Raw genomic sequence first — 27,723 nt, 5'->3', positions numbered from 1 at the left:
AAATCTGATTTTTGCAGACACAATCTGTATATCTTATTATTGAGAGAGCGGGAGAAAATTAATTGTAAACCACATGTTTCTGTCATGGTTTACAGCCAAAACAAAATTGTATGTTCAAGAAAATCATTTCCCTGGATTGATAGTGACAGCTCCACATAACACTCAAAACCGCTAATAATCGCCAACTCGTTATTTGCACCCACAAAGAGCACTCCCTGATATCAGAAAGCACTTATCTTCCACTTCTTAGCTCAGCCCTACAGTGGGATATCTTGGCTCTGTACCAGGTGTAAAATTCAAAAGCCGCTCCGCGGAGGAGATGACCAAAAGTCCATCCTATAACCTGATTTCGTAAGAGTTCGATAAACTGGTTTCCCATTATATATGTCTATATCCTAATTACGGATGGATCCAAGATCCGTGCGTGCGTGCTTTTTTGACGTTGCAGAAAAAGCTGCTATTTCTGTCTGAAGAGAAAGTCGTCAGCGCAAATAGTACAAGTGCACGTAAATACGAGCTAAGATGAGGTTTCATCTCATGTAGTAGCATGAAGCTTTAGAAAATGCCATCGCTCATTGAGCACTTCATGACCAAGTTGTAGTACTCACACTCGCATAAAAGAGGAGCATTCCGATTAAAGTTGCCGAGAGAGCGATACTTGTGTCTTCACGCAAAGTGATTCAAGAACCTGCAAACGAGCTAATGTATCTATTCAAATAGAGTGTGTTGCCTACTATACATAGACAAAACAAAAACCCTCCAAGTCTAGTAATACGCTCTTTGAGGGATCTCGTCGTCCAAATGTTCCATATCCGAGTCCTGGCCCGCGAGCCTTGAAATAGTCTCAATGCCCTCGGGTTTCAGGCCATTTTCATGGGGATCCTTTGCTATAGCGTCATTCTGGCCCGGAATAAACCCCTCATATTGGTATGGCTCTTCAGCGTGCTTGTCTTCTATGGCCACATCATGGTGCAAGTCGATATCGTGCTTAATATCCACCGTGTTGTAACTTGGCGCTGGAATTCCACTCACTTCCAGCTCATAAGGTTGAAAGTAGTCGGGCGAGTGGAGTGCCTTTGCAGAGGACTCTGAGTACGCTAGCAGATCGAGAGGAGCGCTGCTTTCGTCCATATTTCCATCAGAATCCGGCGTTTCTTCAGCCGCTTTGCGTTTTTTGGCCAGCTTCTTGGACACCCGGACCTCTCCCCGCTCCTGTTTCAACGCCTGCTGCTCACGGTATTTTGCCAAGTAGATTTTCAACACTTCTGCGTAGTTTTCAAACCCCAAATCATGAAGCGAGTATAACACGTCCTCGCCGTTGATGGTCTTTCTTTTTTCACGGAGACACTTATCACTAGCTTCGCTGGTAATAAAGGATATGAACTCCGAGACACATTCTTGCATGCATTCTTTAGCATCCTTGCTTACCTTTGCCGTCATGGGTAACGTCAGTTTCATGAGCCGTGCAACATTTGCGATGGGGAGCCAGCGGTCTTGCTCCCGGAGCTCCATGTCGGGGTTTCCCACCACGTTGTGGTTGCCATCGTCTTTTCCTATTGGTAAATAGCTCATGCTTAATTTTTTTATATCTTGGTTATGAGTCGCAGAAAATCAGATGACACAGTGGAAATACGGTACGCTTCGAGGGCCCGGGATATATTATATGGTATTTTTGTGACAGTTGTTAACACGCAGTCTTGTTGGCATAAGTTCAAAGTAAGTTTCTGTGTCTGTGTTGTGTGCTGACATACGTTGTTCATATGAGTGGCTTCCCGGGCTTGGAAACCTGTATATCTTTGAGACGCGCACTACCTACATTGTCTTGCGTCGCCAACTGAACGCAACGCGCGTCCTTCACGGATCCTCACCTTAATTCTTATGGGTCGATGCTGTGCTTTCTTTGTCTACTAAAAAAAAGACTTTCATAGTGTACAAACGTTATCGCATGATTCCATCAAGTAGTAAAAAGATTGCAGCACCACAATTTCGCATATGGTCTCCCACCACACTACTCAGTGTGGCCCTATGCAGCTTAACTAACGTTGATCGAACGGGAAACAGTGCTTCCTGCATGGTATGGCCGCAACCAAAAGTTCATGTTTTAGTTCGTATATTAACGTTACATTGATTTATTGAAGTGCATATTTGTCGGGAGAACTTCCTTCATAAAATTTTCAATTCCTAAATTCTAAAAAAAAGTTAGAATAAAATCGGTAAAGCGAAGGTTTATGGGAGCTGCTTAAAGGTTTTATATATATATAGAAAGCCTTGTATAAGGCAGAATGGATAAAGCGATACGATCTTTCGTCCATCCATCACTTCAATTACGGATCATATGTCCCGCGCAGGACCCTACCGAGCGACACAGCAGATTTTCAATGCCATCTTTGCACAGAACAAATCCACAACAACGGAGACGCCACCGACGCGTTTCTAAGCCATATCTACAACAACTGCGAAACATCCAAATACTGGTGGCAAGAGCTAAAATTTACCAAGCCCATGAGCTTGAACTCAATGTTGGCCCCAGCCGACAACTCATTGGGGAACTTAACAAAATTAAATTGGTTTGTCACCACGATCTTCAAGGTCTACACCAGAAGGCGAGGCGAGTCGCAGGAAGTTGGCTCCTTAAGTCCGCTACAACCAGCTGAGTTGAAGCAACTACTACAGGAGACCTATCCTAGGAGTCGATGACGTAATATCCAATACGTAAACAGATACGTGCCATGAGGACTGTCCAGGCCGTGACTAACGGAAGGGGACGGGCCGAGCTAAGACACTTGGTATGTAGCTGGGAGCTGTTTAAAGGTTTTTTATATATATTCGTTATATAGTTTTGCCCCTTTAATCAGATGAATCTACCAAAAACAAATGCCAAAGTAAGCTTATCTGGGAGCTGCTTAAAGGGTTTTTACGTAAATCGTTTGTATATTTCTGCTCCTTAATCAGAAGATTTCACCAAAAAAGGCTCCGCAAGTCCGTATCTGGCAGCTGCTTGAAGGTATTGAAATATATTAGTATATAGTTTTGTTCCCTTAATTAGACGAATGTACCAAAAAAAATTGAGCTCCGGTCGAGAACTCTTAGAAAGGCTTAAAGACTTTGATTTGATTTGTCACCATGATCTTCAAGACACTCGAAGATGTGGCGAGATGAAAGAGGTAGTATCCGAGAGTCCTTTTCGACTGATCACTTTTTACGAGTTGCTTAATTGGTTTTTCATAAAGATTCATAGTCTTGTTCGTTTATTCAGATATATACAATAAAAATAGTCACTTCTGCAAGAGATTGATCCTATCAATCGATGACGTGCGATGCAAAACGAGAGACAAAGGCAGGCCACGTTTGGGAATACCTTTTCCCTGATATGTTAGTAAGCCTGCAGCGGCAAAAACTATGGCAGCCGAATTTTGGCTCAACGACATCATCCGTGGTTGGCGCGATGCGCCAGTGTCTTTCAGGGAATGAGTTCTCTGATCTGAGCCAGTGAGACGGATCTGTCTCCGCAAGTGAGGAGCATCACCTTTCACGTGACAAGGCCGAATGAATATCGTTGATTGGGGCACGAAGTGCTTGTTCAGTAACTGGCTATTGTACAGATGTGTTCCTTCAATATCATGAAACCAGCAAAAATTGGAGTTGAATAGGCAATTCAGGGCAATTTATCCCCTTTGCTTCAGAGAGCAGGCCTTGCCAAGAGAGACTTCATTCAATTACAGTGGCTAACCGTTGTTGATTCCGATGGCTTATTGTTTCAATCCAGTAGAATAATGTACTTAGCAGTGTAGAACAGAGGCACCTACTTGGCCAAGATTTCCTGGAATGTAATTTCTAAGCTCTTTCGTGGTCTAGAAACTACAATGGTTGTTGTTTTTTCTTGGCCTTTGTTTGGATTGCCACCTATTGTTATGAGTCGTCCCAAGCAGATGCAACGCGCTTCTCCAAACAATACTTCGTGTCTCTTTATTTTATCAGAGCCTAAGCGGCTGTGCTTTGAAGACATCGTTTTTGGGTGGCGTACTTTTTAATGTGAGCCTAATTGAAACAATGGTAATTTCAATCTCGATCATGTCGAAGGAAGCGGCCGACTGGTACTCGTACATACTGTTAGTCCTGGAAGGCAAGCCACTTCAATATTTCTGAGAGTGCAGATTCGAATTAGTTCATGAAATTGTATACTATGGACCACCATTAAAAGGAAATGCTGGTGTTTCCGAGAACAATTATCAAAACGTATTTGAGCTTCGCACAAAGAAAAAATGACCCCTTTGATTTGTGATTTTTATATTATTCCCAAGAGTATCAAGTGAGCGAACATACAAAAAGCGCTAACAAAAATTCCATAATGCACTATTTTTTTTTTACAAGTCCAGAGACCGTAATTATTTCTCCAATGTTCTTTGGACCGGGGAAACCAAAGAATTTCTTTGCTTTTTCAGACACTGAAATAAGATTGGAGATATTCCAAGCTGGCCCTCGGCACCAGACACGTTTCTGGAGCATAGTGAAGAGGCTAGATATAAAAGCACATAAAATTAGGGAAATTGTTTTTACATGGATCGAAGGAAGTCGTGAGTGTCAAATGTTGACCAATGTAGATTACAGTCGACGACTTCTTCGCTGACTTATGGCTTTGGACCCGTCACAAAGTATCGACTTACTTCACTACAAAATAATACAAGATACAAGCCCTATTAGACTCAAAGCATCTATATTATTCGGGCATTTCTAGGAAAACAATCTAAAGTCAAGTCAAGGGTTCCGGACGGAAAGGCTCCAGACACCTTTGAACGCAATAATACTAATATGCCTCTATCACTGGTGTACGGGTGTATTACCCCAGGTTGACCAAGAGATAGCGACAAGACTCACCAGCCCCTCCACAAGGCCCAGCACACACCACTAGCTCCACTTAAATCACCTTATATTGTACCTCCACATCTACTATTGCAAACACACAATGAACAGACTATTTGGTTCCAAATCGTCTGCCCCAAAACCTACCATTAATGACGCGATCGGCTCTATTGATGAGCGCGTGGGCCTGCTTGACGTGAAGCTTTCTAAAATCAACGCAGAATTGTCGACATACCAGCAAAAAATAAGCCGTATGCGAGACAGCCCTGGAAAAAGCTCTCTCAAGCAAAAAGCCCTAAAATTGTTGAGGCAACGCAAGCAGATAGAGGCCCAGAAGGACCAGTTGGAGAGTCAACTGTGGAACATGACCCAGGCGTCCATGACCACAGACAACTTGAAAAATACCGTGATAACCATGGATGCGATGAAATCGGCAAATAAGGCATTGAAGTCGCAATACGGAAAGATTGATATCGACAAAATCGAGCAGTTGCAGGACGAAATGTTGGACTTGATAGATAAACTGAACGAGCTCCAGGAGTCTTTGCTGATGAGTTATGACGCACCAGACGACATTTCCGAGCTGGAGTTAGATGCAGAGCTAGATGCTTTGGGCGAGGAAATGGACTTTGAGGCAGAAATGAACGAGTCTGGTTTAGGCACCCCGAGTTACTTGGCAGCAGACCTGGTTCCCGATAAGTTGCCTGCTTTCATTGACGAGGAGGAGGAGCAGGAGAAAATTGCGAATTAACTGCTTTGCAAGCTACGAAGGTGTGAAGAGCGGTTGCCTTTGAGGGTTTCCATGTGGTCATATGCTATATGGGAGCTGATATACCGATATACACCTGAGACTTACCGGTGAAATTGGGCGAAAAGAATCTTCAACTGTTTAGGATTTCAATAAGGCTCATAAATGTAAAATCTTGGTTGGAACCTACTTCCAACTACCGCGTAAACTGAAAATCTGCAAGTGCTCTTGAGTATGCATTTACTATTAGTATGAATTTGCGGGCAATACGAGCAGAAAATTCAAATTCTGCCTCTCGGCAGGTCAATCTATATATAGTGCTATATTTATGTATTCTTGATCAATACGACAACGAAAGTTTTATGTAGTGATGCCATGACAATGAAACAAATTACACTCATTTTAGGCTGTATCAGAAAGACAAAAAATCAAAAAAAAAACTATAAGAATTGGAAATATATAATTAAGTGCTCACTTTAGGGACGGCACGCCTAATCATGAACTGCCAGACGATCTGCTGTACTTCTGCGCAGGCGGATTTTTAGGCGTACTAATCATAAAAACAATGCCATTCTTCGAGCCTCGTCGTTTTCTTTGGGTGTGTGTATCTTCTTCCAGACGGCGTCGTCTTGTTTGTGGATTGAGAGGCGTGGCAGCCCACAGCTGCAAGTGCGTCCCAGCTCCCACGGTAAAAGGTGGAGGTAGGAGCAGCGTCGCAATGTTTCCTGTGCTCGGGACGACGCCTGGTACTAATGATTCCACGTGGTACAACGGCCGGATCTGCTGCTGAAATTGTTGTCCTTGATGCTCATAATTCCGTTGTTGGCTAGAAGAATTCATCAGGAGTAGTGTTTGCTGAGAGTACTTCTCTCGGTACAGCATTCCATTTTTCAAGTACTGAGATGAAGAGTCAAAACCAATTTTCGAGTGATTGTGACAGAGTAGAAGCAGCCCCAGCTCGGGAATATGGCTTGGCTGAGACCCGGAAGCCACTTGCGGCAGCAAGTAACGACTATGTTTACGATAGTACAGCGGAAGTATCGGCTGTGCCATAACAGGCCTCTCGGATTGATTCTTTGATCCCATGGTCAAGAGTGTCTGCGTGACTTCGAGAGCCTCTTCTTTGGTTTCACTGGAGCTAATTTCAGTGTAATTTCTGGGTTGAGGATCCGAAACTGTCTTTTGAGATTTAAGAAGTTCATTTTGATCACCTAGTGGTGTAGGATTGCTCTCTGGATGCTTTTTCGTGAATAGAGTGATATCAATAGACGAAGTATGCAACAAGTTTTCTTGAATGCTTGCTTGAGGATGATTTGACAAAGAGTTCATGGGATTTGTAATTTCATGGCTTGGTTTTGAAACTATATCATTCATTTTATTGGTTTCCGAGGTCTTGATTTCCTCACCTGAGGATTTTGGGGTATTTCCAGAAGCAAATTGTTGGGTCAATTTCTCGACATTGTTTTTGATAATTTCATCATTATCATCCGAAAACAAACGATGAATTAGCTGCGTGGATATTGCATGAGCTTCGCACTCTTTCAAAAGCTGTGCCACAATTTGACCGAGCTCTATTTTGCTTTTAATCTGTTTTGTTTTTTCTTGCTCAAATCGAAGTAAAAGCATCTGCGAGACGATAGTTTCACTGTATGCCTTGTGAATCGGGATCTCTATAGTCTCTGAAATGTACTCTTCCGGTGTGGGGAGTGGCGATGTCAAGCTATTGGTGTAAGACAGACTTTCTGAGGACTTTGAAGATTTTCTCTCATGGGGTTTTTCTTTTTCAAGGGATTCACAGAGAGAACTCTGTTCCAATCTCAAAGTTGATTTGAGGTCTGCATGGTATGATTTTTGGTCTTCAAAGTTTGAGTGTCTACGGGTTGGCAGAAACGGCCGTGGAGATTCCGCCTTTTGACTGCTGGACATATCTTTGCAGTCTGAGATCATGAAAATTCGCAATGTATCGATTTGAATGCAAGGAACCTTGGTGATATAAAGGAGGCTCAGAATTTGAGTGCAGGTTTGATTTTCTTAAACGCAAAAATGAAAAATATCGTTTTCCTTTTAGAGTTTGTATCACGATTTCTAGCCTGAAAGAAAGCTTGGAGTTTTTTCCTCAGACCATGTATTGAGCTTTCACCACGAGAGACAAATACTCGAAAATGATTCAAACTGCAGGCGTGCAAGTGCAAAGAATAGATTTTCGAGGGTTTTTTCCAAGGAGGCAGGTAGATAAGGCTTATACTCGCTTTCAGCTGAGACACTTGACTGTCGTGACATCTAGTGGAACTGTAAGCGGAAGTTCGAGGGGCTTTCCCTGGAAGATTAGCCGAGGTGGTATGTTATTAAGAAAAACAAATCTGAAACAGGAAGGTCTTGGAAAACATTCCAAGCAATTTTTAAAAAAGACACAGGGATCAATTCTGCGGACACCAGATTTGGAAACAAAGAATAAGTGTCGTGTGCCACGTGCAAGATCTGGATGCAAAAATTACCGCTGAGAGTGAGTCGCAGGCCTTTTTCATCCAAAAATGGCAATACGCGTCATGACGCGAATACCCCGTGCAGCCGCGTGTAAATCTTGTGGCTTTGAAACGCTATATGCATGTAGATTCATTGAAGAGCGTCTCAAACCACCATTTGAGATAAAGTGAAGAAACCTTCAAGAATCGAGACAGCAGATTGTATCCTGCTCGCGCAAAAATTTGTTTCAGAAAATGCCGAACGCCTATTTGACTCATGCGTATTGCGGGGATAAATCGCTCTAGAACAATAGGGCTCGGTTTGTCCCGCAAGAGCAAGAGAAGATAAGACCGAGGTTGCTAAAATCTCAGCAAGAAACAATAAGGCCTGGGCTGCTCGAGTTTCAAGTCTTGTAGATGACACATGCTTGGCGCGCAAGAACTAAAATCAAAACTAAAACAGTGGAATATTTGAGGGATATACACAGAACCGGGGCCACTCAAGTGCTCTGGTGAAAGGTGGCTGATCTTAGGCGTATACTCTGAAGACACTCTATAATTTGCGCGTTGGTAAGAGCCACAGTGTAAAGCCAACAGGGGCAAAGTAGATGTGACGGCAAATAGTTACAAACCAACGACCTGAATAGAGTACGAGCTTCAAGGAGGGGGCATCTTATCGCAACAATAGCACAAGACAGGCTGGCACAGCTCCTGAGAATGTTTGACTGAAAGGAGTTTGAATCTGAAACCTCGCTTACCTCCGCTCAACGTAAAGGAAGAGGTCCGAGAACATGCACATACGGCATACATTATATTCAGTCAAACTTTTAAAGAAACCACAATTTCCAGGCTTATGCGCAGCTTTTCTACAATAGGCCGAAATTGCAACATCAAGATTAGATCGATCAGGGAACAATAGGTTGAAAAGAATACTATTCACGCCCATTATGCAACTGAGCCCGGGTATGAAGGAAATCAGGCGTTACAAACAAAAAAAAAAAAAAACGTTATGCGGAGTGTTCTCTGGGCTGACAAGGCCCCGCTCAAAAGGTCAGCAACCTCATGAAAAAAACACTTTTTCAATTGTTTCTCTTCATGTATTCTGCACAACAGTCGTGCATTCTGCGATGCAGTCCGATGATAATCGCCATCTCTAATCGCGGGATTCCCCAAGACGCGCGACTTCCTCTCTGAACGCCCCAATCGCCTAGAATCCCCAACCACTGACTGATCTTTGCGTCCCTAGACTCAAGTATTTGCTCACAATGAAGCTCGTTCTTGTAGGAATAAGCGGGCCGTCCTCCTCGGGAAAATCGACCGTCGTGAAGGGCTTAGTTAGCGTGTTGCCCCGATGCACTGAGATCCATTTGGATGACTTCTACCTCCCAGATTCCCAGATTCCCATTGATAAGAAGCATGGCGTACAAAACTGGGACTGCGCAGAGGCTCTCGACTGGGAGAAATTCAAAGGGCATCTCGAGTCTGTGCGGGCTTCCAATGGAGCACTTTTGCCAGTAGAGTCACTCGAGATGGAGCTGGAGCTTTCATTGTCCGAGCAACAAAGAAAAACACTTCGGGCCCGCATATGCGGCGACTTCCCGTGGCTCCGCGACTGTCACGTGGTCCTTGTGGATGGGTTTATGCTCTTCCATGACGCGTCCGTGTCGGCGTTGTTGGACGTGAAAATCCTCTTCCGGGCCCCGTACACCACGCTTAAAAAACGCCGTGAGCTGCGACAGGGATACAACACAGTTGAGGGGTTCTGGAGCGACCCGCCGGGGTACTTCGATAAGATCGTGTGGCCCGCGTATGTAGAGTCCCACGGACACTTGTTCAGTGAACGCAACGTCGAGTCGTCTCTTGCCGAGTCGGCAACGCAGATGGGGATCAGCGATATCCGCAATGATGGTGGCCGGGACCTCCCGCAACTTGTCGCGTTGGCCGTGGAAAGCATTGCCAAAGCGACAAGGCAGGGCCCACGTACGTAGACAGCGAGCGTGCGGCAGCGAGCGGAACGGACGGTGTAGTTAGATCTATGTATTCGACAGGTGCTGCCACCCAGCCCGCGCGCCGCGGCGGCCGGGCGGCTACTTGCCCTTCTTGCCCTTCTTGCTCTTCTTCGTCGAGCTCTTGATCTCGCTCTCGTAGATCTGGTCCGCGCTCTCGCTCTTGCGCTTGTTCTTGCTCTTCATGCTCGCGACGCCCAGCTTGGCGACGGCCTTCTCGGCGGCGGAGTCGTCCCACTCCTCGGCGTTGTCGTTGATGGCGTACTTGTCCAAGTTGAGCGCGTTGATCAACTCCTTCTGCTTCATTTTCAACTCGGACACGGCGTCGTCTCCGGCCGCGTCCAAGTCGCGGGTCATGGCGGCCTCCGTGGCCGCCGCGTCGTACTTGCCGGCGATGGTTTCGTCGCCGTTCATGTCGTTGACGTCGTCGTCCTCGAGCGCCGGCATGGCCTGCTCGATGTGCTTGCTCAAGACGGAGCGGAAGTACGTGGAGAACTTGCGCACGATCTTGGAGAACATGGCCATGGCCTGCGAGGCCGGGAGGCCCAACTCCTTGCTGACGTCATCGATGGACTTGTGCTGCAAGCCCACGGCCAAGAGAATGGCGCCCTGCACCGAGGACAAGGACACGCCGGGGGCGCTGCGGGAGAAGTACGCGTGGGCCACGAGCGGCATCAAGTCCAAGATCACGTGGTAGTCCAACAAGTTGTTCGCGTAGGAGTCCAAGCGCTTCAAGTCGAACGGCGACATCTGGCTGTCCAAGGCGCGGCGGTCCAACGGCTGCGCGGCAACGGTGCCCGTGGACTCGATCACGTTGAGCGCCTGCACCGCCGGGAACTTGCGGAACTCGTAGGACATCAAGTGCAAGAAGCGCTTGTGGAAGTCGAGCGCAAACGCGCGGAGCCACGCGTCGCTGTGGCCGGCCAACACGTGGAGCATCACGCTGGTGTGCTCGCCCGTCAACTCGTTGGCGGTCTGGCGCAAGTACACGGGCACGAAGCCCGCACGCTTCCAGAACTTGTGCAACGGCGGCGTCATGCCGTAGGACACGCCCAAGTAGCTCAAGGCGTAGGGCGCCTTCTCCAGCAACTTCAACAACAACGGCGGCAAGGACTTGGCGTCGCGGAGCCGCACCTCGTCCTTGAGCGACGCGCCGGCCAACTCCGCGTCCGAGACACGCGCGAGCGTGTGGTCGCCCAAGGTGGTGGCCTCGGAGATGTCCGTGAACTTGCCCTCGAAGTAGTCCTTCAACAAGGCGAGCGCGCGCGAGCCGTAGCCCATGCCCGCATAGTCCGGGTTGGTGGCGATGCGGACCACGCGGGCGCCGCTCAAGGAGGCAAACTCGTCGTCCTGGAACTGCTGCGCCACCAACCACGGGATCAAGTCGCCGCCGGCGCGCTGGCCGCGTGCCAAGGAGCGGCGCACGCTCTCCTTGGAGATCTCGCCCTCCAAGGCCAACTGCACCACGCAGAGCGGGTCCGGGATGCGCGTGCTGGCGGGGTCCACGGGCGGCAAGAGCACGTACAACTGGTGCGCCGGCGCGTCGCTCATCAATTGCAAGTCGTTGGGCGAGTTCTTGTAGTGCGACGCCACGTAGAGCGCCATCATTTTCTGCAAGAACGCCTCGGACACCGGGTGGTACGAGAAGAGCGTGTCGCGGTTGACGTAGAAGAGGTTGCAGTCCGCCGGGTGCGGCGTGCCTTTGGAGGCGAGGCGGGCGTTCTTCGAGAGGCTGGCGTCGAGGCACAAGAGCTTATTGAGCCAGCGCTCCACCGGGTCGCCCGGCGCGTACCGGATGGGCTCGTCCAACACCACCTCGCGGAGCGTGCGGGCGGCCCGCGCGCCGTCCACGGGCCTGCTGTCACGGGACACCACTTGCGTGTCGTCGTTGCGCGAGCCGGCCTGGTCACGCAACTGCTGGATCAACTTCAACGACAACAGGCGGCCCGTGCCCTCGTAGCCGTTGACGGTGGACGCCATGAACACCAAGTACGGGCCCAAGAGCCGGCGCACCACGGGGAGCGGGATGGCCGCGGCCTCGTCGATGATGAGCAACTCGGCCTGGCCCAACACGTGCGCGTCGCCGGGCGCAATGTACTGGATCGTCTGGCGGTGCGCCCGCTTGACGTCCACGCGCACAATGGCCTTGTGGAACGCCGCGTTGGTCAGCTGCACGATGTCGTAGTCCAAGTGCTCGGTGTAGCCCAACGCGTCGAAGCCCTTGAAGATGAACTCGAACAACGTGCGCAAGTTCTCGGGCAGCGGCGACGTCACGAAGATGTTCAGGTACCCGTGCGACACCGCGCCCGCAATGGCCACGCCGAGCGCCGCGGACTTGCCGCGCCCGCGGCCCGCCGTCAACGCCACCGTGCTACTCAACGTCTTCTCGGAAATCACGTCCACGAACGTCAAGATGGCCTGCGCCTGGTTGACCGTGCGCGCGAGCGCCACGAGCGAGCCCGCGGGCTGCACCTCGGCCAACGAGGCCTTCAACGCAGCAAGCTCCTTCTGCGCGGGCGTGCGCTCGTCGTCGTCCGCGGGCGGGAGGGGCTTGACGTGCTTGCCGCCGGAGATGGGCAACACGTTCAACTCGTCGTCCACGACCAAGCACGTTTCACACGAGCCCAACGAGAGGAGGAAGCGCTCGTTGAAGCGCGCCACCACGTCGTCGTGCGCCTCCGTGCGGTACCGCGCGTGGATGTCCATGGTCATGGTGTAGAGCTGCTTCAAGGACGCCATGTTCTTCAAGAGCATCACCACCACGCCGCCGCCCTCGACGGTCTCGACGGTGCGCGCCAACAAGTTGGGCGTGATGGCCTCGAAGTCCTGCAAAACGCACATGCCGTAGGTGTTTCCCAAGATCTTCTCCGTCTCCTTGTAGTAGACGTAGCGGATGTTCTGGTTGGAGATGAACGCCTCGAAGGGGTCCTGGTCGTTGACGTCGCGGATGCCGCGCTTGATGTCCTTCTTGATCTTGGTCTCGCGCTTCTTGCGGTGCGACGTGAAGCCCAACAACTGCTTTTTGTACGCCCACAACACCGACTTGTTCATCTTGAGATCCGCGCTCATCATGAGATAGTGCAAGTTGGGGAGCTGGTTGCGCGCCTTGTCGCCGACGATGATGAAGAAGCTGCGCTGCTTCTCCTGCACCCCGTTGCGGATGAGCGCCGGGATCCTGGAGTCGATGGCTTTCTTGCCCATTTGGTGTGTCTGAGGTGGAGGCTGCGTGGTTCTTTTGCCGATGCTTCTCTGGCTGAAAAACGGCTCTGAGACGGTGCGCAGAGATGCGCGCCCTGTGCAGGCGTGCGCAGAGACGGCCCGGCCGCGTCACGTGGCCAGCGCCTGCCCGCCGGCCCCCTCCGCCGTCGCCGCGTGCAAGTCTCTGGTTTTCCTGGTTGTTTCTGAGTCACTTGCACTGGTGCTAGGCCGGCCTGCTTCACGCGAATCTAGAAATTTAGAGTGTGGCGCGGTCAAAATGCCTGTGCTCAACTAGTCCTCCGGCCCCTCTGTGCAGTACCCGCCATGTGCCTGGAATTGGGAGACGGGGCCCGACTAAACACATATGCAACCCTGGACATCTGTAATGGAGCTATTTGTCATACTAACGTTATCTGTAACTCTGGGGTATTTGTAATTCTAGGATATCTGGGATATCTGTATTACTGGGATATCTGTAATACTGGGATATCTGTAATACTGGGATATCTGTATTACTGGGATATCTGTAAGTCTGGGATATTTGTAATTCTAGGATGTCTGTAATTCTAGGATGCCTGTAATTCTAGGATATCTGGGATATCTGTATTACTGAGATATCTGTATTCCCGGGATATTTGTAATTCTAGGATGCCTGTAATTCTAGGATATCTGGGATATCTGTGATACTGGGATATCTGTATTACTGGGATATCTGTAATACTGTGGTATCTGTTATTCTAGGATATTTGCAGCTCTGGGCTGTAATACTGGGCTACTGGTAATAGTGGGTTATCTGTAACTCTGGGATATCTGTAACTCTGGGATGTCTATAATCACAGGATATCTGGAATATCTGTAATACTGGGACATCTGTAATACTGGGACATCTGTAACTCTGGAATATCTGTAATTCTAGGTTGTTGGTAATACTGCGATATCTGGGATATCTGTAATACTGGGTTGCTGGTAATACTGGGATATCTGTAATGATGGGGTATCTGTAATGATGGGGTATTTGTAACTCTATGCTGTAATTCTGGGTTACTGGTAAGACTGGGATATCTGTAATCCTAGGATATTTATACCTCTCGGCTGTTATTCTAGGTTACTGGTAATACCGGGATATCTGTCTGTAACCCTTGGAAATCTGTAAATCTGGGTCATCTGTAATTCTTGGTCACTCGAACTGGGCTTATTTGGCTTGGGATATTTGGGTTCGGCTCTTGGCCCGCCACAGATAAAATCCAAATTGGTGTCATGTCTTTGTAGCAACGTTTGAGAATTACTGCCTAGTTCCCTTCGAGGTCTCTACCTTTTTATTGTTTTGGTTTGAATCATTTTCGTGTCTACTTCAACTTGCATGCTAGTTACATTTCACGTTAACAGATGTACGCTCATTCCTTTCAGCTTCTATCCAACATGAACATATATTGGCTAATTTGTTATGTGCCTTTTTCGCCATTTGCCACAACAGGCTCGCTGGCTAGTCCCCTCCTCTCAAGCGTCAAGAGGGAAGTGATTAGCGTGTCACTACTACCTCAAAGGGTCACTTATTCATGATGTCCTAGATGTGTACTTGAGAGAGCAAAGACTATAACTTATCGAATAATACTCTGTTTTCACAGCAGTCGAGCGTCAAAATCCTAGCATTCAGATCTCATTGAGCCGCAAATGAAGCCCGTAAAACTCACAAAGCATTACTGTAACCTTGACGTAGTTTCTGCGTTAATGCGTATGTAGCCTTTGAATGCACATTTCGAATTGCGATGGGGAAATTTCGCCAAAGGTTTCCCATTAATAAGACACGGGGCTAATTTATCAGTAAATAATACATCTACTTCAAGAAACTGAACTCAGCTCCCAAAAACTTGTTCCCCGCTCACGAAAAGAAGAATTTCAGTACGATATAGTACCAAGCTTTCTGTCAAGTTGGATGACTGGTAGCACCTATGTTGAATTCACAATTTGCATCTCTCTATATATACTCTGCTTTCTTATACTACACACAAGAAAGTACATGCTACCAACACACATGAGGAACGAAACAAACATGTGGATTTATTACAAAAGATCTAATCATTATCGTACTTGAGGGCATTCAAATGAGACACCATCAAAAACCATTTACTGTCATCTAGGATATGGATCGATTCCAAAAATTTAGCTTTCAATCATTTGTGAGAAGGAAAAGAGGAGGGTGGTATATTGTCTTTGTCACGACAGAGTCTGCTTATGTCAGCTATATGAAGTTGTCCCGTGATGAGAGATTAAATCAAGAGTACTTGATATTCGTTCTTTGCGGCAAAACTTTTTTTTCTTTTGTGAAAATGAGCCTTCGTATTGACCGACTTTCTGTGCTAAATCAACTGTACTATTTCCATATGTTATGCATACAGACGACTGACGAAAGAAGAAGAGATTGAAATAGATATGGAGGCAGAGATACAGAGTTCAAGCCCGAGACAACGACAAACATTTTGCTGCGCACAGGAGATTAGGGCAATAAATAAATTTGAGGCTTTACTTTTCTCCATGCCTCATTTTGGTGTAGTCTATCAGGGAAGATCGAATGCCACCAGCCTGGACTTCTGCTAGTCTACTGTGTGTTGTATATGAATATTGATCGACAATTATTTTATTGAAAAGATTTTTCACTTTTCTGGAGATGTGGTCCAAACATGGCCAACATCTGCGGCTTGGTGAGTCCGGGAAATTTCTGTATACCTTGTGACAGACATTCAGGTTGGTAGTGTTCTGGCAGCAATCAAGTATTGACTTGCCGTTATCGCAGCTGTCTCGTTTTCATGGACCGGGGTTTTGGTGATAATAAAACCAGTGGTTATTCATGAGACATTTGAATTGCTCTGCGGCTGTTTGAGCACTCTCGGCTTTAGGCAGTATAATCCTAGTTAATACCTTCTGATTGCCGGTTACCTATCTGTAGGTCTTTACACGCTATTATCCATGGCTCAAGAAGCTTCCACAAAACATAAGTAGTAACATCCTGGAGCTACCTCCACTGGATTTCTTTTCTTTATTGGTGCTCTTGTGGCTCTTGCAGACGCCGATTCTGGTGAGCCCCTGACAAAACATTTGGCGTTGTCTTTATTGCCAAAAACCTGATTATAGCTTATATTGAAATCCAAGACATATTACCGAAGGCAATAGGTCCTACCAAAAAAAGAGAGACATGTTTATCTTCTTAAAAAGACCCTCAAATTTAGTCAAATGCTGTTCGGCACTATTGCATATTGATTACCTTGAAGTGCCATCAGTGTGTAAAAGTCTCTTCATAAGGTGGAGTACTTTATGCGGTCCATCACAATTGCGATCAAAGCCTTGACGTCAAAATAATGCATACTTGCAGTGGATACGGGGCTTTTCATGGGCTACAACCATGCCTTCGAATAAAGGAGGGATACCCCGAGTAATCAATAAATTATAAATCAGCCGTGGAACCCCAACCCCGGCTGATCTATCCGTGATAGCAAGCTGTTGGAATCAAATTCCTTTTATGGCCCACGTCGTTATCGCCGTATCCAGTGCAAAAATGCAAAGCTCGTAAAATCTTGAAATATTTTCCAGATTGCCTTTCCTTTGCCCTCAATGATCGCGGAGCTGACAGGTTGCGCATGGATGCAAGGACCAGTTGGTATACATCTCTAGTATGGTGCATAGCTGGCTTTTGATCGTCTTTCGCATTGAGAAAGGTTTTGGTCATTCATTTTACGGCGTTTTTCTGGATCATCTTTTATGATACTCCTCTTGATCGTCTTGTTTATGGCGCCATTCTCGAACATCTTGTGCATGATACCATTCCTGGTCATCTTCAGCAATGTCTTCCCTATCATCGTGAATCTCGTCAGCCTTGTCTTCGGCATGGTACCTAAAAGATCATACTCATTTCCTGCCAAAAATCATCCTCATTTCTCCCAAAAAATCACCCTCTTTCCTCCCAAAAATCAAAACATCTCAGGCCACCCACAATGCCTTTCACGGCCCCTCGGAACCAGTCTCCCCGGTCGCATATACCTGCCGCATCCTTACCATCTTTCGCACCCGCAGCATGGTCCCCATGGTGGTCGTGCGCGGCCCAACACGCTCATAGTGGCCGCGCCGCGCCCTGGCTGCAACACCCCCAGCGCTTGCGAACCTGGAAACCACCGTTTTTTGCACCCACCAGCAACCCGCCATGATAACACAAAACGCTCCCGCCAGCACTGGCATCGTCCCGGATTTCCCCGAAATGTCGCCCACCCCTGCCCCAGACGCCCGGGAGGCCCCGGCCCCGCCCGAGGGCGCGTCTCTAAACCAGCGCCGTTTGGCGCCCCGCTCCAGTAACCAGTTCCGGGTCGGCCCGCCGTTTTCGGCCACTACCGCCGGCGCTCGTCTTGTTGCCTCGGGACACGAACACGTGGAGCCGCGAATATCTGCCCGGCTCGACCGCGGGTTCGACATGATCGACGGCGAGTGGATCGGGTACAAACGAAACTACTTCACGTTGGTGGCCGCGTTCCAGTTCGTGGACCTCCCGCCGGACGCCACGGCCACCGAGTCGTTTTCGTACGTGGACGGCGCGGGCGAGCCGCGGCCCGTCCGCGCCTTCAAAATCCTGCTCACGTCCGTGTGCCTCGAGGACAGTTCCACGGCCGTGACACTTGTCCAGCACACGGCCAAACGGGACCGGGGCCCGCAGAGCTCGCCACCGTTGTACTACGCCGTGCCGGGCGACTTGCCGGCGCACAGCACCATGAAGCTGGTGGCCAACATCCGCAACGGCGACAAGATCGACCGGTGCAACCGGCTCTTCTACCTCCTGAAGGAGGACCACCAGCGCGCCGCGGAGTCCAGCCCTCACTGCGTGCTTGCCACGTACCCGAGGGACTGCGACATCTCGCTCGTGGCGCGCTATGAGCGCATCCAGTTTCTGTCTGCGGGCTGCGGCAACCGCAAGCTGGCCAGCACCAACAACAAGCACTATGTGCTCGTGGTGCAGCTCCTCGGCGTCACGGACCTGGGGCTGCACGTGGTGCTTGCTTCCTCGCAGTCGCCGCCCTTGATAGTCCGCGGCCGCTCGCCGTCAAACTACCCGATCTGCGAGAAAAAGGACTCGCGGCTGGAGAAGCCGGAGAAGCCGTGCGCAAGGTCCAGCGTGGCCCACTTGGTCATCCACGAAGACGCCGAGACGGAGCACGATGCCGAGAACCAGGCCTGCCCCAAGAAAAGAAAAACCAAGCCCGCCTCCAAGCCTCCCAGGCCCGTGCTCGGCTCCAACCAAAACATTCTCAACTCATACACTGCGGACGCCTTGGACCCCATGCTACTAGAAGGCCCCCGCCAGGACAGGGAGACGCTGCGGCTACCCTACGACCGGGCGCCTTCCGCCGTCCCGCAGATGATTTCTCCGTTGGATGACAGATTGTGCTTGCCCGACCATGGCTACGCATCACCCGAGAACATCAGCCCGGGCTTCGTCATCGCGCAGGAGAACCTGTTGCCCTTTCTTGACGACTCGCCCAATCTTGGAAGCTCGTTCCTGTTCATGAGCGGCGATGCCGAGCCCATGAACATCAACCATACCCCGTTCCAGTCGTCCCAGGAAAGACTCCACCGCGCCATGCAAGAATACGAGAACACCACAATCGAGCTTGATGACTTCATTGACGCCGACCTCGCAAACCCCTACGAATGCTACCTGTCGCTCCCGGTGCCCATCGTTTTCCCAGAGACCATACGCACTTCTACACCCTTACAGCTCCATGTCATGGACCACCCCGTGGCCATGCGGCCAAATCTTATGAGGAATCTTCACCCACCCATCGCACGGTGTAAGCATGGGTTCAAGCAAAGAGACAACACTAGACAAACTACGCGCCGCGAGAAATTATACACATACGCTGACTTGAGCGATAGCGGCATTTCCGACTCCAGTTTCCGCGTGTTCAAGGACAAGCTCGACTCCTATAAGCCGCGTATCAGAAACCAGTCCCTGCACACCTCGAGTCTACGCCTGTCGCCCTTGACCATGCTCAGTTCCGATCATGAGGTGTTGATCCTCAACGGCATTCGCAACTGTTCGGATAATGATGGGAATGGCTAGTCTTAGAGTTGAGATCCCTCATAGTATCTAATGCAAGTGCATTCTCGCCCCATGCTTCTAAATCTCGTTCCCAGTGCGCCCTCTCCTTTTCGCATACCAAATTTGTATGGTCGTCCAACCACCAATTCTCACGCTCTAGGCTCACTTGTAGAGGACGCAGCGAGACCCCAGTTACCTGTAAAACCAACAAACCTTCTAAAATGTTGTTTTTCAGCTTCTTCAAGACGCTAGTTGACCAGGAGGTTGTTGTAGAGTTGAAAAATGACCTCGAGATAAAGGGCACCTTGAAGTCTGTCGACCAGTTTTTGAACTTGAAGTTGGACAACATTTCCACAGTCAACGAAGGAAAATACCCCCACTTGAAAGCTGTCAAGACTTTGTTTGTCAGAGGCTCTACAGTCAGATATGTGCATTTGAGTGCCAGCAGTGTTGACTGCACTTTGCTACAAGATGCATCCAGAAGAGGTACGTGATTATCGAAAACAAACAAGGAAAGATGTGTACGAGAACACTACTAACACCAATTATAGAGGCCATGGTTCAAGGAGGAAAATAATGCAAGGGATTTTGAGCAGGGCTTATCGTCCCGTGGCTCTGTTTTGCATGTGTATATTACGATAATGTATTTTTTTGTTCTGTTGAACTAGCCTGACTTCTTTGATGTGGTGGTTCTCGATTTAATCTCGTAAAGCACTTGGCTCTCGAATGGCCAGGTTTGTGACAGTAAGAGCATGTTCTTTTCAGTCTGCTCTGGTTGTGTGCGCTGGGCTGTTGTAGTATCGGAGAGCTTCCAGTAGGTGGCGCAACTAGGATTCCAGGCTTGTCAACCACTCGCAGGTTTTCTGCGCCAGATAAATCCACAGAAAAAGCTTTGAGGCGGTCTTTGGGAACTATGACGAAATCAGTGTCTTGTAGCAAATCAAATAAAGTGTTGTTGCAATGAGGGCACGTGACTGGACTTTTGAGGTTTTGTATGTTTTCGACAAATCCCGATACATCCTGCTTGGACTGTTTGTTTGTCGGTAGATGTGATAAGTACTGGTCAAGTAGCCGTAGCTTCCTTTCGTACTCATTCTTCAATTGGTCAAGTTCCTGATGTTTCTTGGATATAGCAGTAGCCAATTCTCCCATTGACTTGGAGACCTCTGCAAACAGCATCGTGCCGATTTAGAGATACACTCTGTTGGTAAATATGTTTCGAATTCAAAAGTATGCCGATAGCCAGCAATTTCTTTGATGTTGTCTGGGGAAGGAAAGCTCTTCGCAGGAAAACCTCTTAACAGATTTCAGTATGATCCGGGTGTGCACATAGATCATGTATGTGTGGAGATCCCCAAGTCGGTTGTATGGTTTATTTTAATTTTCCGGGTTTCTAAAGATTTTACCTAGTCATGTTTCATTTTTTCTATGGGCAATTGCCACGGGGCTGGTCTATAGAGGTGTACCGACGTGGAGTTGCGCCAGGGGTTATAACTATCAATGAAAACTATAAAAAACTGCAACGTCGAATCAGGTGACCAGGCCAGGGCCCATTCTGAAGGTCTTCTCAAAAACATGGGTTCATTTAGAACATCTCTGCCATATATGAAATAAATCTTGACTTCTTGGATGTCTTTTTTTTTGTTATCATCGGTTTATCAGATGTGATCACCGAGGAGCTTGTGAAAACAGTTCAGGGAGTGTTTTCATGTTGTTGATCTTCTCCTCTCTGGCCCTGCAGCCGGGCAATTTGCAAGTATCTCGCTCATTCTAATTCCTTTGGAAAATGTGCTAAAAGACACCGTGCGTATCATGCAGTAAAAATATTCTTTTTCTATTTAGTGATGGGCTGTATATAGACATCAAAATTAAAAATTGACGCTGTAACGGCACTTGGCAGAAGCGCGCGGTTCTCTTGTGGATCTCTACTACATTGGAAGTGTCCAGTTCGATCCCTGCGGTCGACTTTCAGGTTGCTCGAGTAATCAGCAAATCAATCGTCAGCAATGAGTAGCATCATCACTGGAGGGAAGCAATTCAGCACAGTAGGCTACCCGTGGTGGAGGCGAAGTGGATGGCACGTCCTTTGGCTTTGGTATAGATCAGCAAGTACAAGCTGCAACTCCATTATTTTTTCTTTTTAATTTTTAGAAAAAACCAGTCTTCGATATTAAGTTTATATATTCATGGATTATTCGTAATTCGTCGTCTGACACATCTTATTCATGTTTGTCTTTCCGAGTCAACCTTCCAAACGCAAACACAAGTTGTTGCCTTTCATTGACTATCATACCCGCTAAACAGAATAAACAAATGACAAGACTTTGAAAAAATTCCATTGGTGTAGATGACATTCCATTGTGAAATAGTACCCTCTGTACGAAAAGGGCACCGAACACAAGACCCATAGGTAGAAATAGTTTTTTCACTACGGCTCCTGGTGTGATTGTGACGAACTTCTTGAAGTACTTCACATAAAACAAGAGGCAATAGGCGATTCTCAAGGACATGTTGATCATATTGGAAAAAATCAACCCTCTGATACCCATCTTTAGTTTCCCTATTAAAACGTACATGGTTGTGAATACAAACACGCTCAGAAAGGACATAAAAAGGGAGAATTGACCGATTTGCTGCTGAGTGGATGCACTGCTGAAAAACGCCTCCAAAATTCCGTTAAACGCCATGAAAGGGATGTATAGCATGTACATTGGGAATTCGTGAAAAACACTTGATTGCAGCCATTTTTCGCTTTTCCCTAGAAGTACCTGTAGTAAAAAAGAGCCGTTTGTATAGCCTCCAATCACGATGAGTAGAGAGAGGTTAAAGTAAAAGGTCATGAGCTGTGACATTGTCTGATTTAAACTTGTAACATCCACATCTTTTTGAGCAATAGATCTCGTGAATGACACTCGTACCAGCTCTTCAATAGGCTGGAATAACAATCTGGCTATCATGGAGCCATAGTTGGCAATTACTGAGTACACGCCTTGCTCGGCCACAGTAAACAAATAGCTTATAAGCATTGTGTCGCCTTCGGTGAGAAGATGCTTAAAAATCATCTGCAGAAATAACAGCCTCCAGACAGATAATAAATTCTGGTCGAACATGTTTGTTGCTTCAGCCTTGGTATATTTGGGAATTCCGGATTTGGATCCAAGCCAGTATCCAGAAAATAGCACAGCTGCGTAAACGAATTGACCGCCGGCGAACGACAAAACAGCCTGGCCTTTAAATAGATCAGGGCTCGCCATATATGTGTTCTGTTTTTTCTGCCACCAGGCCACAGCCACAAATACGGAAACACATTTCAAGAAAGTAGCAAGACTCTCTACTTGAGACCGGAGCTTGAAGTTTAGTTTATGCTGGTTCAAAGCAAAAAATGGTTCAGCACACAATTCAAGTAAAATCAGTCCAATCACTAGCGATATCGTAAAGCCAATGTAAGGTAGCCTGACTACTGTGTTTTGGTATAAGTCAGAATATGTCTGGAGATACATAAGCACCGCTAGTATCGGCCCACATAGAATAACAGGCAAGTATGCAAAATTTACAATGGTCTTCTCGGAATTTGCCCGTTGATTGGCTATCCGCACAGCCTCCCTGCTGAAGAATATCACAGTGTTCACAAGGAACTCAAGGTAAGTTGCAATACCGAAGATTTCCGGACTGATGCGTCGAAGAAGCACTTGATTTGAGGCAAAAGTCACTGCCTTGGTCGCAACTTGAGACCCCACAAGGTATACCACCTGTGAGAATGGCGTAGAAGACATTGCCTTTTTTGGCGGAGAAATCCCGGTAATACGAGGTGTCTGGCTCTTGTGATGAATATTGAGATTTGAAGAACATATGCAGACCCGTGCCTCAAGGCCTGCTTATGGCGCAAGGCCTTGGTATTTTGACTACTGGGCGGGTCGTTGACCGTGTCTTCGCTGGCATGTTTCAATTTTGAAGTTAATTAGAGCTTTCTACGACCAGATGTGATAAATAATCTGACAATCACCAATTTTTCTTTTGGGGTTTGTTCAGTGGGTCATGTATGTGGAATATTGCAGGTCTAATAATGATACGCGCAAGCCTCACCATTGGTAATTTTCTCTCTGGTAATGGAGACAATGCTCCAGGCCCACTACAGTATTTTCGCTGACGCTCTTCTGCACATCGCTATCCATCGCTCCCGGCCCGCATGAGAGCACGTATGTATCAGTCTTTTTTGCCACGATTCCAAGTTCTAAGCCAGCACGTACCCATTCGTCCGTATTGGGTCTCTCGCCTAAAACGGACACGTACTTGTATTCCTTTTCGATCGAGTAGTCATCTTCCCCCTTATCCCTGGTAAGAAATACTTGGACATCTGTGCCCTTGGCGATCAAGTGCTCCAAGTCGCGACGCAAATATTCGATGTCCGCCATGTTGTTCACTGCCCAGTAGAGCACGGATCCACGGGGATTATGGTGGAATGTAGCAAGCAAAGCACAGGTTCCAAGACCACCAGCAATACCAACAAGCTGCTCGTTGTCTTTGAAAGTGGGAACACCGTTTCCGTAAGGGCCCTCGATCAACAGCCACATTGAAAGCCGACCCTTCTCGTCACCTTTAAGCTTTGCAAGGACACAGGTGGTCCCCTTCTTGACTCGGATGTAGATCACAAAAACACCCTCCGATTCTACGGGCGAATTGACAATTGTGAATGGATGCGACTGGAAACACTGGTACCAGATGGGCCAGTGATAGAAGGAGATGAAGATATGCGACCCCGGCTTGTAGAAAGCATTGTGAAGCTCGGATTTCGGCACAGTCATTTTGATGACTCTTCTGTCCACCATGGTCATTTGGATCTTCGTGTAGCCACGATTGATGAAGAACGTCTTGAAAAGTCGGATGACGCGGTCGTACGCGGTGAAGGCAATGAGCGAGTACACCCAGCCCATCCAACCGAGAATATTGCAGTGGTACCACATGGACACAATGAAGAGCCAGCCGAAAAGCTTGTGCACCACCAAGAAAAGCTCGTACATGAGGTTGCGGATCAAGCCCACACTCTGGCCTAGCATCACAAACACCAAAACCGTGCCCACCACGCCCCATCTCCAGTAGTCGTCAATGCCCCATGCAGCATAGCCGCCAGATCTTATGGCGTATGCCGTCCACACGGCAGAATGCACCAAGGCCTCGAGCGACATCACAAGGGCTACTAGCTTATGGTAGGTGATGAAATTGGCCTGCGGGAGCCCCGTCATCCAGCAAAAAGGGTTGTTGCGGAGACCGAAGACAAACACCACCGGCATCAACGAAAAGGCTAAAAGGCCGCTCCGGTAGCCGATCAAGTCAAGCGTGAGGAAATACACGTCATTGATGTACATGTTTGGAAGCGATACGGTGTAGGACAAGGCCGTGCATAGAACCGCCTGGACGACAAACGCCGCCATGAGCAACACGTCCCAGCGCAGAAGCCCAAACACCCAGGTCGTTTTCAACATATGTTTCTGATACCACTGCCTGGCCGTTTTGGGAAACACCGATACGCGCATCCAGGTCCAGAGAATATTGGACACGGTGAGATACGCCACGTAGGCGCCCCAGAAAAGCACAAGCCCCCAGCCGAGCCACTGGCTTTTGAATACGTGATGGTTGATGTCGTCAAACGACGTCTTGTAGATCTCATAGTCCGAGTGGTTGACCGAAATGGGCAGGTAGAGCCGCGTGCTCATATTGGTGGGCGGTGCTTCCATGTACTGGGTAGCATTCAGCAGGTAGTCTTCGAGCTGGTCCACCGTGAAATGCAAGTCGGCTTTTTGCAAGCATCGAGTGGCCAAATGTTTCCACGCATGTCTGGTTTCCTGGTTATCGCTGCCCTGTGTTTCCATGCAATTGGACACGGAACCAACCCAGTCTACATTGTGGCACCGGCACAGGTACATCTTGTGCCCTTGGCCCGTTCCCCCGCAGCCCCAATCGAAGTTCTTCATGTAGTATATGCATGACGATGCTAGCGAAGAGTCCACGACAACCAATGCCGCCGTGAGGTGGAGCGAAAGAAGGAAAGCTACAGTCGGCCTCATCCCAATTAGCTTCTTGACTATGATTAATACACGCATAGAGAGAGGCTAAGCGGGAGTCAGCAAGTTATATGTTACTTCTTGGCACACCTGTTTTCCAATTTAAATAAGTAACGATACATGGCCGCCATCGCCGCCAGCTCTGGCGAGCACATAGTCTTTCCAAAAGAGGCAGGTGTGGCCGCTTTATTTGCTCGTGTTTTGCAAGATTTTCCGAATAGCCGCAGTGCGTACCGGCCCTGCGTCGCAGACCTCTTCAGTGGTGGCTTGAAAGCGTACTGCTGGTGAGACGTTCAACTGGTATACCCCTAGTAAATCATGTATATGGCTTTACTGGTAGAGTCAATCCACAATTATTGTTAGAACCATTCTTCCAGATTCGGTGCATTTTGCGCAACAAATACCTGCAAGGTGTTTAAAGTGGACGGAATCAACGCGAATTTTTCTTAAGCTTTCGGGTCAACGGAATCAGCTTTTTTCGACGTCTATCTAGTGAGCGACATGATTCCGGGTTTTGATATGATTTCTGTTCTTTCAAGGGCAGAATCTTGCTTCTCATTAACCAAGCCAACGCTATACGTGCTTTTAGGTGTGCAAAATGACAGTGTTAGAAGACCAAACAATCCAGTCAAATAAATGTAGGAATGGTAAAAAAAGCTTACTTCTTTTCCAAAAGTAAACTACTTGCCGCAAAATAGCCAATCAATACCGTGTCTCAGAAAACAGCCTCGTCTTCTTTCTGACACAAACAGATTTCACTCTGCTATGGAGATCGAACCATTTGTTGACGGTCTCAATGGGGTCGAGCTATTCTATAGGTGTGATTCGCAAAAACTGATGAACGCCTTAGTCTAAAGCATCTTCCTATTAGGCCTAAGAAGCACTTGCAACTTCTATTCAAAGTGCTCATGAATTTACTACAGCGTACAATTTTTTTAATCGTTTCCATGGCACTGAAGATCACAGGTTGTCTCTTGCCGAAGTTTGACAATTGCTCAAATTAGGGTGATTTGTTGCATACTTGGTGATTCGAGGTTGGCCACTACTATTCGAATGCAATACGCAATAGCATGAACTTAAGGTGGGAAAATTCATTTCGAAAATTAATCGATCATTTGAATTTTGGGAGTTACATCCCCAAAATTGATTCTTGGAACATATTTAAAAACACATATGGCTCGTTGGTATTTTCGAACCAGAATATAAACCTACTAGTAAGCTTTGCGCGAGCTTCTCATTATGAAACTTAATGTAATTTACAATGGTACATCTGGGGTAGATTATTTCATTTACACATTTTTATTCGTAGTGGAATGGAACTGCAACATGGTAAGAATTGCTACCCCTCTCCACCCAGAATTATTCATTCCAGAGAAATGGGTTCAGTACTTGTTTGAGATCTTTCTCGTGCCCTACCGTCTGATGAGTAGAGATTCTGAAAACTCGCCAACATTTGTTGGTTCTCAATTGGACATTTCGGATGACAATCTATAATACAACACCCCTTTTTGTTAGCTTCTAGTGCTGTAGCTCCAAAATGCCTTTCTTCTTGGCCTGGATTTTATTCAACACTTGATCTTAGTTTACGAAAAAAACCCATACTTATTGTCAAATACTTTAAGATTTTGCTCCAAAATCCTTTCGAGGTATTGCGCCCCAAGCTGGCCAATATTAACGCAAATACATGCGGTTAGAGGAAGTGAGCCTTAAAAATAAAATTGAAGATGTTTTATCCTCGAAACTTGATTCTCCAGTCAATTTGAAATTCATCGTATCGTCACAAGGAGCCATAAATATAGAAAAGGATGAATGATATTCATGTCCATGTTAGGTAGTCACACGTCAGTAGCCACTCTTGATGCTTTAAAAGACATGATACTTTCGATCTAATCTTCTGTGATAATTCGATTGAAAAAAAGACTATGAGACACCTTCAGCAAGCTCCCTACTAAAAAGGCGGCCTTCCTCCTTACTTTAGTCACATTATTTGGTTTTTATTTTATTTTTCTTCAAAAATTTATCTGGCAGTGTCTTAAACAAGGAGCTCGCGGACATAAACTTTTAATTTCCACATATATTTGCGACACTTGATACGTAGCTGAGAGCTGTTCAAAGGTTTTCAATATACCTCATTTATATAGTTTTGCTCTTTTGAAAAATAATTATCGACGAGGCGTCTGAATTCATGCTATTGGCTAACTACAGCTCTTGTCACCTCTATTTAGATGCTCTATACTAGCTTTTTTTTTTTTGGTAGATTCATCTGATTAAAGGGGCAAAACTATATAACGAATATATATAAAAAACCTTT

General features: G+C 47.4%; 11 protein-coding genes across 11 annotated transcripts; 5 read left to right on the top strand and 6 right to left on the bottom strand.

Annotated features, from left to right (window-relative positions):
- Positions 1-365: 365 nt before the first annotated feature.
- HAP31 (Hap31p) lies at positions 366-1,743 on the bottom strand. Its single transcript, XM_018856233.1, has one exon. It carries the CDS (start codon positions 1,570-1,572, stop codon positions 766-768), a length of 807 nt encoding a protein of 268 aa, XP_018709955.1. The 5' UTR covers positions 1,573-1,743; the 3' UTR covers positions 366-765.
- A 518-nt stretch (positions 1,744-2,261) lies between these two features.
- On the top strand, positions 2,262-2,771 carry METBIDRAFT_33119 (uncharacterized protein). The gene is made up of 2 exons (XM_018856232.1): positions 2,262-2,716; positions 2,751-2,771. Exon 1 carries the CDS (start codon positions 2,283-2,285, stop codon positions 2,652-2,654), a length of 372 nt encoding a protein of 123 aa, XP_018709954.1. The 5' UTR covers positions 2,262-2,282; the 3' UTR covers positions 2,655-2,716; positions 2,751-2,771.
- A 2,120-nt stretch (positions 2,772-4,891) lies between these two features.
- Positions 4,892-5,964, top strand: CTA1 (Cta1p). Its single transcript, XM_018856231.1, has one exon. The coding sequence runs from the start codon at positions 4,964-4,966 to the stop codon at positions 5,609-5,611; it is 648 nt and encodes a 215-aa protein (XP_018709953.1). The 5' UTR covers positions 4,892-4,963; the 3' UTR covers positions 5,612-5,964.
- Positions 5,965-5,983: 19 nt separating this feature from the next.
- Positions 5,984-7,940, bottom strand: METBIDRAFT_33117 (uncharacterized protein). Its single transcript, XM_018856230.1, has one exon. It carries the CDS (start codon positions 7,532-7,534, stop codon positions 6,104-6,106), a length of 1,431 nt encoding a protein of 476 aa, XP_018709952.1. The 5' UTR covers positions 7,535-7,940; the 3' UTR covers positions 5,984-6,103.
- Positions 7,941-8,953: 1,013 nt separating this feature from the next.
- METBIDRAFT_33116 (ribosylnicotinamide kinase) lies at positions 8,954-10,422 on the top strand. The gene has a single exon (XM_018856229.1). The coding sequence runs from the start codon at positions 9,336-9,338 to the stop codon at positions 10,056-10,058; it is 723 nt and encodes a 240-aa protein (XP_018709951.1). The 5' UTR covers positions 8,954-9,335; the 3' UTR covers positions 10,059-10,422.
- METBIDRAFT_213876 (ribosome biosynthesis protein) lies at positions 10,108-13,437 on the bottom strand. Its single transcript, XM_018855066.1, has one exon. It carries the CDS (start codon positions 13,275-13,277, stop codon positions 10,158-10,160), a length of 3,120 nt encoding a protein of 1,039 aa, XP_018709950.1. The 5' UTR covers positions 13,278-13,437; the 3' UTR covers positions 10,108-10,157.
- Positions 13,438-17,520: 4,083 nt separating this feature from the next.
- On the top strand, positions 17,521-18,363 carry METBIDRAFT_46369 (uncharacterized protein; the record flags this gene model as incomplete). The annotated part of the gene is made up of 1 exon (XM_018858032.1): positions 17,521-18,363. A coding segment is annotated over one exon (843 nt), but the record flags the coding sequence as incomplete, so codon positions are not given.
- Positions 18,364-19,535: 1,172 nt separating this feature from the next.
- SNP3 (Sm-like protein) lies at positions 19,536-20,319 on the top strand. The gene is made up of 2 exons (XM_018856228.1): positions 19,536-19,839; positions 19,905-20,319. The coding sequence occupies exons 1-2, from the start codon at positions 19,575-19,577 to the stop codon at positions 19,928-19,930; spliced, it is 291 nt and encodes a 96-aa protein (XP_018709948.1). The 5' UTR covers positions 19,536-19,574; the 3' UTR covers positions 19,931-20,319.
- Positions 19,764-20,633, bottom strand: METBIDRAFT_33112 (uncharacterized protein). The gene has a single exon (XM_018856227.1). It carries the CDS (start codon positions 20,530-20,532, stop codon positions 19,987-19,989), a length of 546 nt encoding a protein of 181 aa, XP_018709947.1. The 5' UTR covers positions 20,533-20,633; the 3' UTR covers positions 19,764-19,986.
- Positions 20,634-21,300: 667 nt separating this feature from the next.
- METBIDRAFT_33111 (glycolipid translocation protein) lies at positions 21,301-23,160 on the bottom strand. Its single transcript, XM_018856226.1, has one exon. The coding sequence runs from the start codon at positions 23,124-23,126 to the stop codon at positions 21,573-21,575; it is 1,554 nt and encodes a 517-aa protein (XP_018709946.1). The 5' UTR covers positions 23,127-23,160; the 3' UTR covers positions 21,301-21,572.
- Positions 23,161-23,285: 125 nt separating this feature from the next.
- Positions 23,286-25,447, bottom strand: METBIDRAFT_33110 (ferric reductase family protein). Its single transcript, XM_018856225.1, has one exon. It carries the CDS (start codon positions 25,320-25,322, stop codon positions 23,433-23,435), a length of 1,890 nt encoding a protein of 629 aa, XP_018709945.1. The 5' UTR covers positions 25,323-25,447; the 3' UTR covers positions 23,286-23,432.
- Between the last annotated feature and the right edge of the window lie 2,276 nt (positions 25,448-27,723).

The sequence above is a fragment of the Metschnikowia bicuspidata genome (assembly GCF_001664035.1).
Source record: "Metschnikowia bicuspidata var. bicuspidata NRRL YB-4993 chromosome Unknown METBIscaffold_6, whole genome shotgun sequence".
In the NCBI taxonomy this organism is placed as follows: domain Eukaryota; kingdom Fungi; phylum Ascomycota; class Pichiomycetes; order Serinales; family Metschnikowiaceae; genus Metschnikowia; species Metschnikowia bicuspidata.
The sequence above is the reverse complement of the archived record's forward strand: the minus strand, read 5'-3'. Positions and strand labels throughout refer to the sequence as shown.

What these genes read in the sequence shown, in the direction of transcription:
- HAP31 (XM_018856233.1), bottom strand. Translation starts at nt 1,572, where the DNA reads ATGAGCTATTTACCAATAGGAAAAGACGATGGCAACCACAACGTGGTG.
- METBIDRAFT_33119 (XM_018856232.1), top strand. Translation starts at nt 2,283, where the DNA reads ATGGATAAAGCGATACGATCTTTCGTCCATCCATCACTTCAATTACGG.
- CTA1 (XM_018856231.1), top strand. Translation starts at nt 4,964, where the DNA reads ATGAACAGACTATTTGGTTCCAAATCGTCTGCCCCAAAACCTACCATT.
- METBIDRAFT_33117 (XM_018856230.1), bottom strand. Translation starts at nt 7,534, where the DNA reads ATGTCCAGCAGTCAAAAGGCGGAATCTCCACGGCCGTTTCTGCCAACC.
- METBIDRAFT_33116 (XM_018856229.1), top strand. Translation starts at nt 9,336, where the DNA reads ATGAAGCTCGTTCTTGTAGGAATAAGCGGGCCGTCCTCCTCGGGAAAA.
- METBIDRAFT_213876 (XM_018855066.1), bottom strand. Translation starts at nt 13,277, where the DNA reads ATGGGCAAGAAAGCCATCGACTCCAGGATCCCGGCGCTCATCCGCAAC.
- SNP3 (XM_018856228.1), top strand. Translation starts at nt 19,575, where the DNA reads ATGTTGTTTTTCAGCTTCTTCAAGACGCTAGTTGACCAGGAGGTTGTT. An exon ending in ACAAGATGCATCCAGAAGAG is followed by an intron (nt 19,840 to 19,904) that starts GTACGTGATTAT and finishes CACCAATTATAG; the next exon opens with AGGCCATGGTTCAAGGAGGA.
- METBIDRAFT_33112 (XM_018856227.1), bottom strand. Translation starts at nt 20,532, where the DNA reads ATGCTGTTTGCAGAGGTCTCCAAGTCAATGGGAGAATTGGCTACTGCT.
- METBIDRAFT_33111 (XM_018856226.1), bottom strand. Translation starts at nt 23,126, where the DNA reads ATGTCTTCTACGCCATTCTCACAGGTGGTATACCTTGTGGGGTCTCAA.
- METBIDRAFT_33110 (XM_018856225.1), bottom strand. Translation starts at nt 25,322, where the DNA reads ATGAAGAACTTCGATTGGGGCTGCGGGGGAACGGGCCAAGGGCACAAG.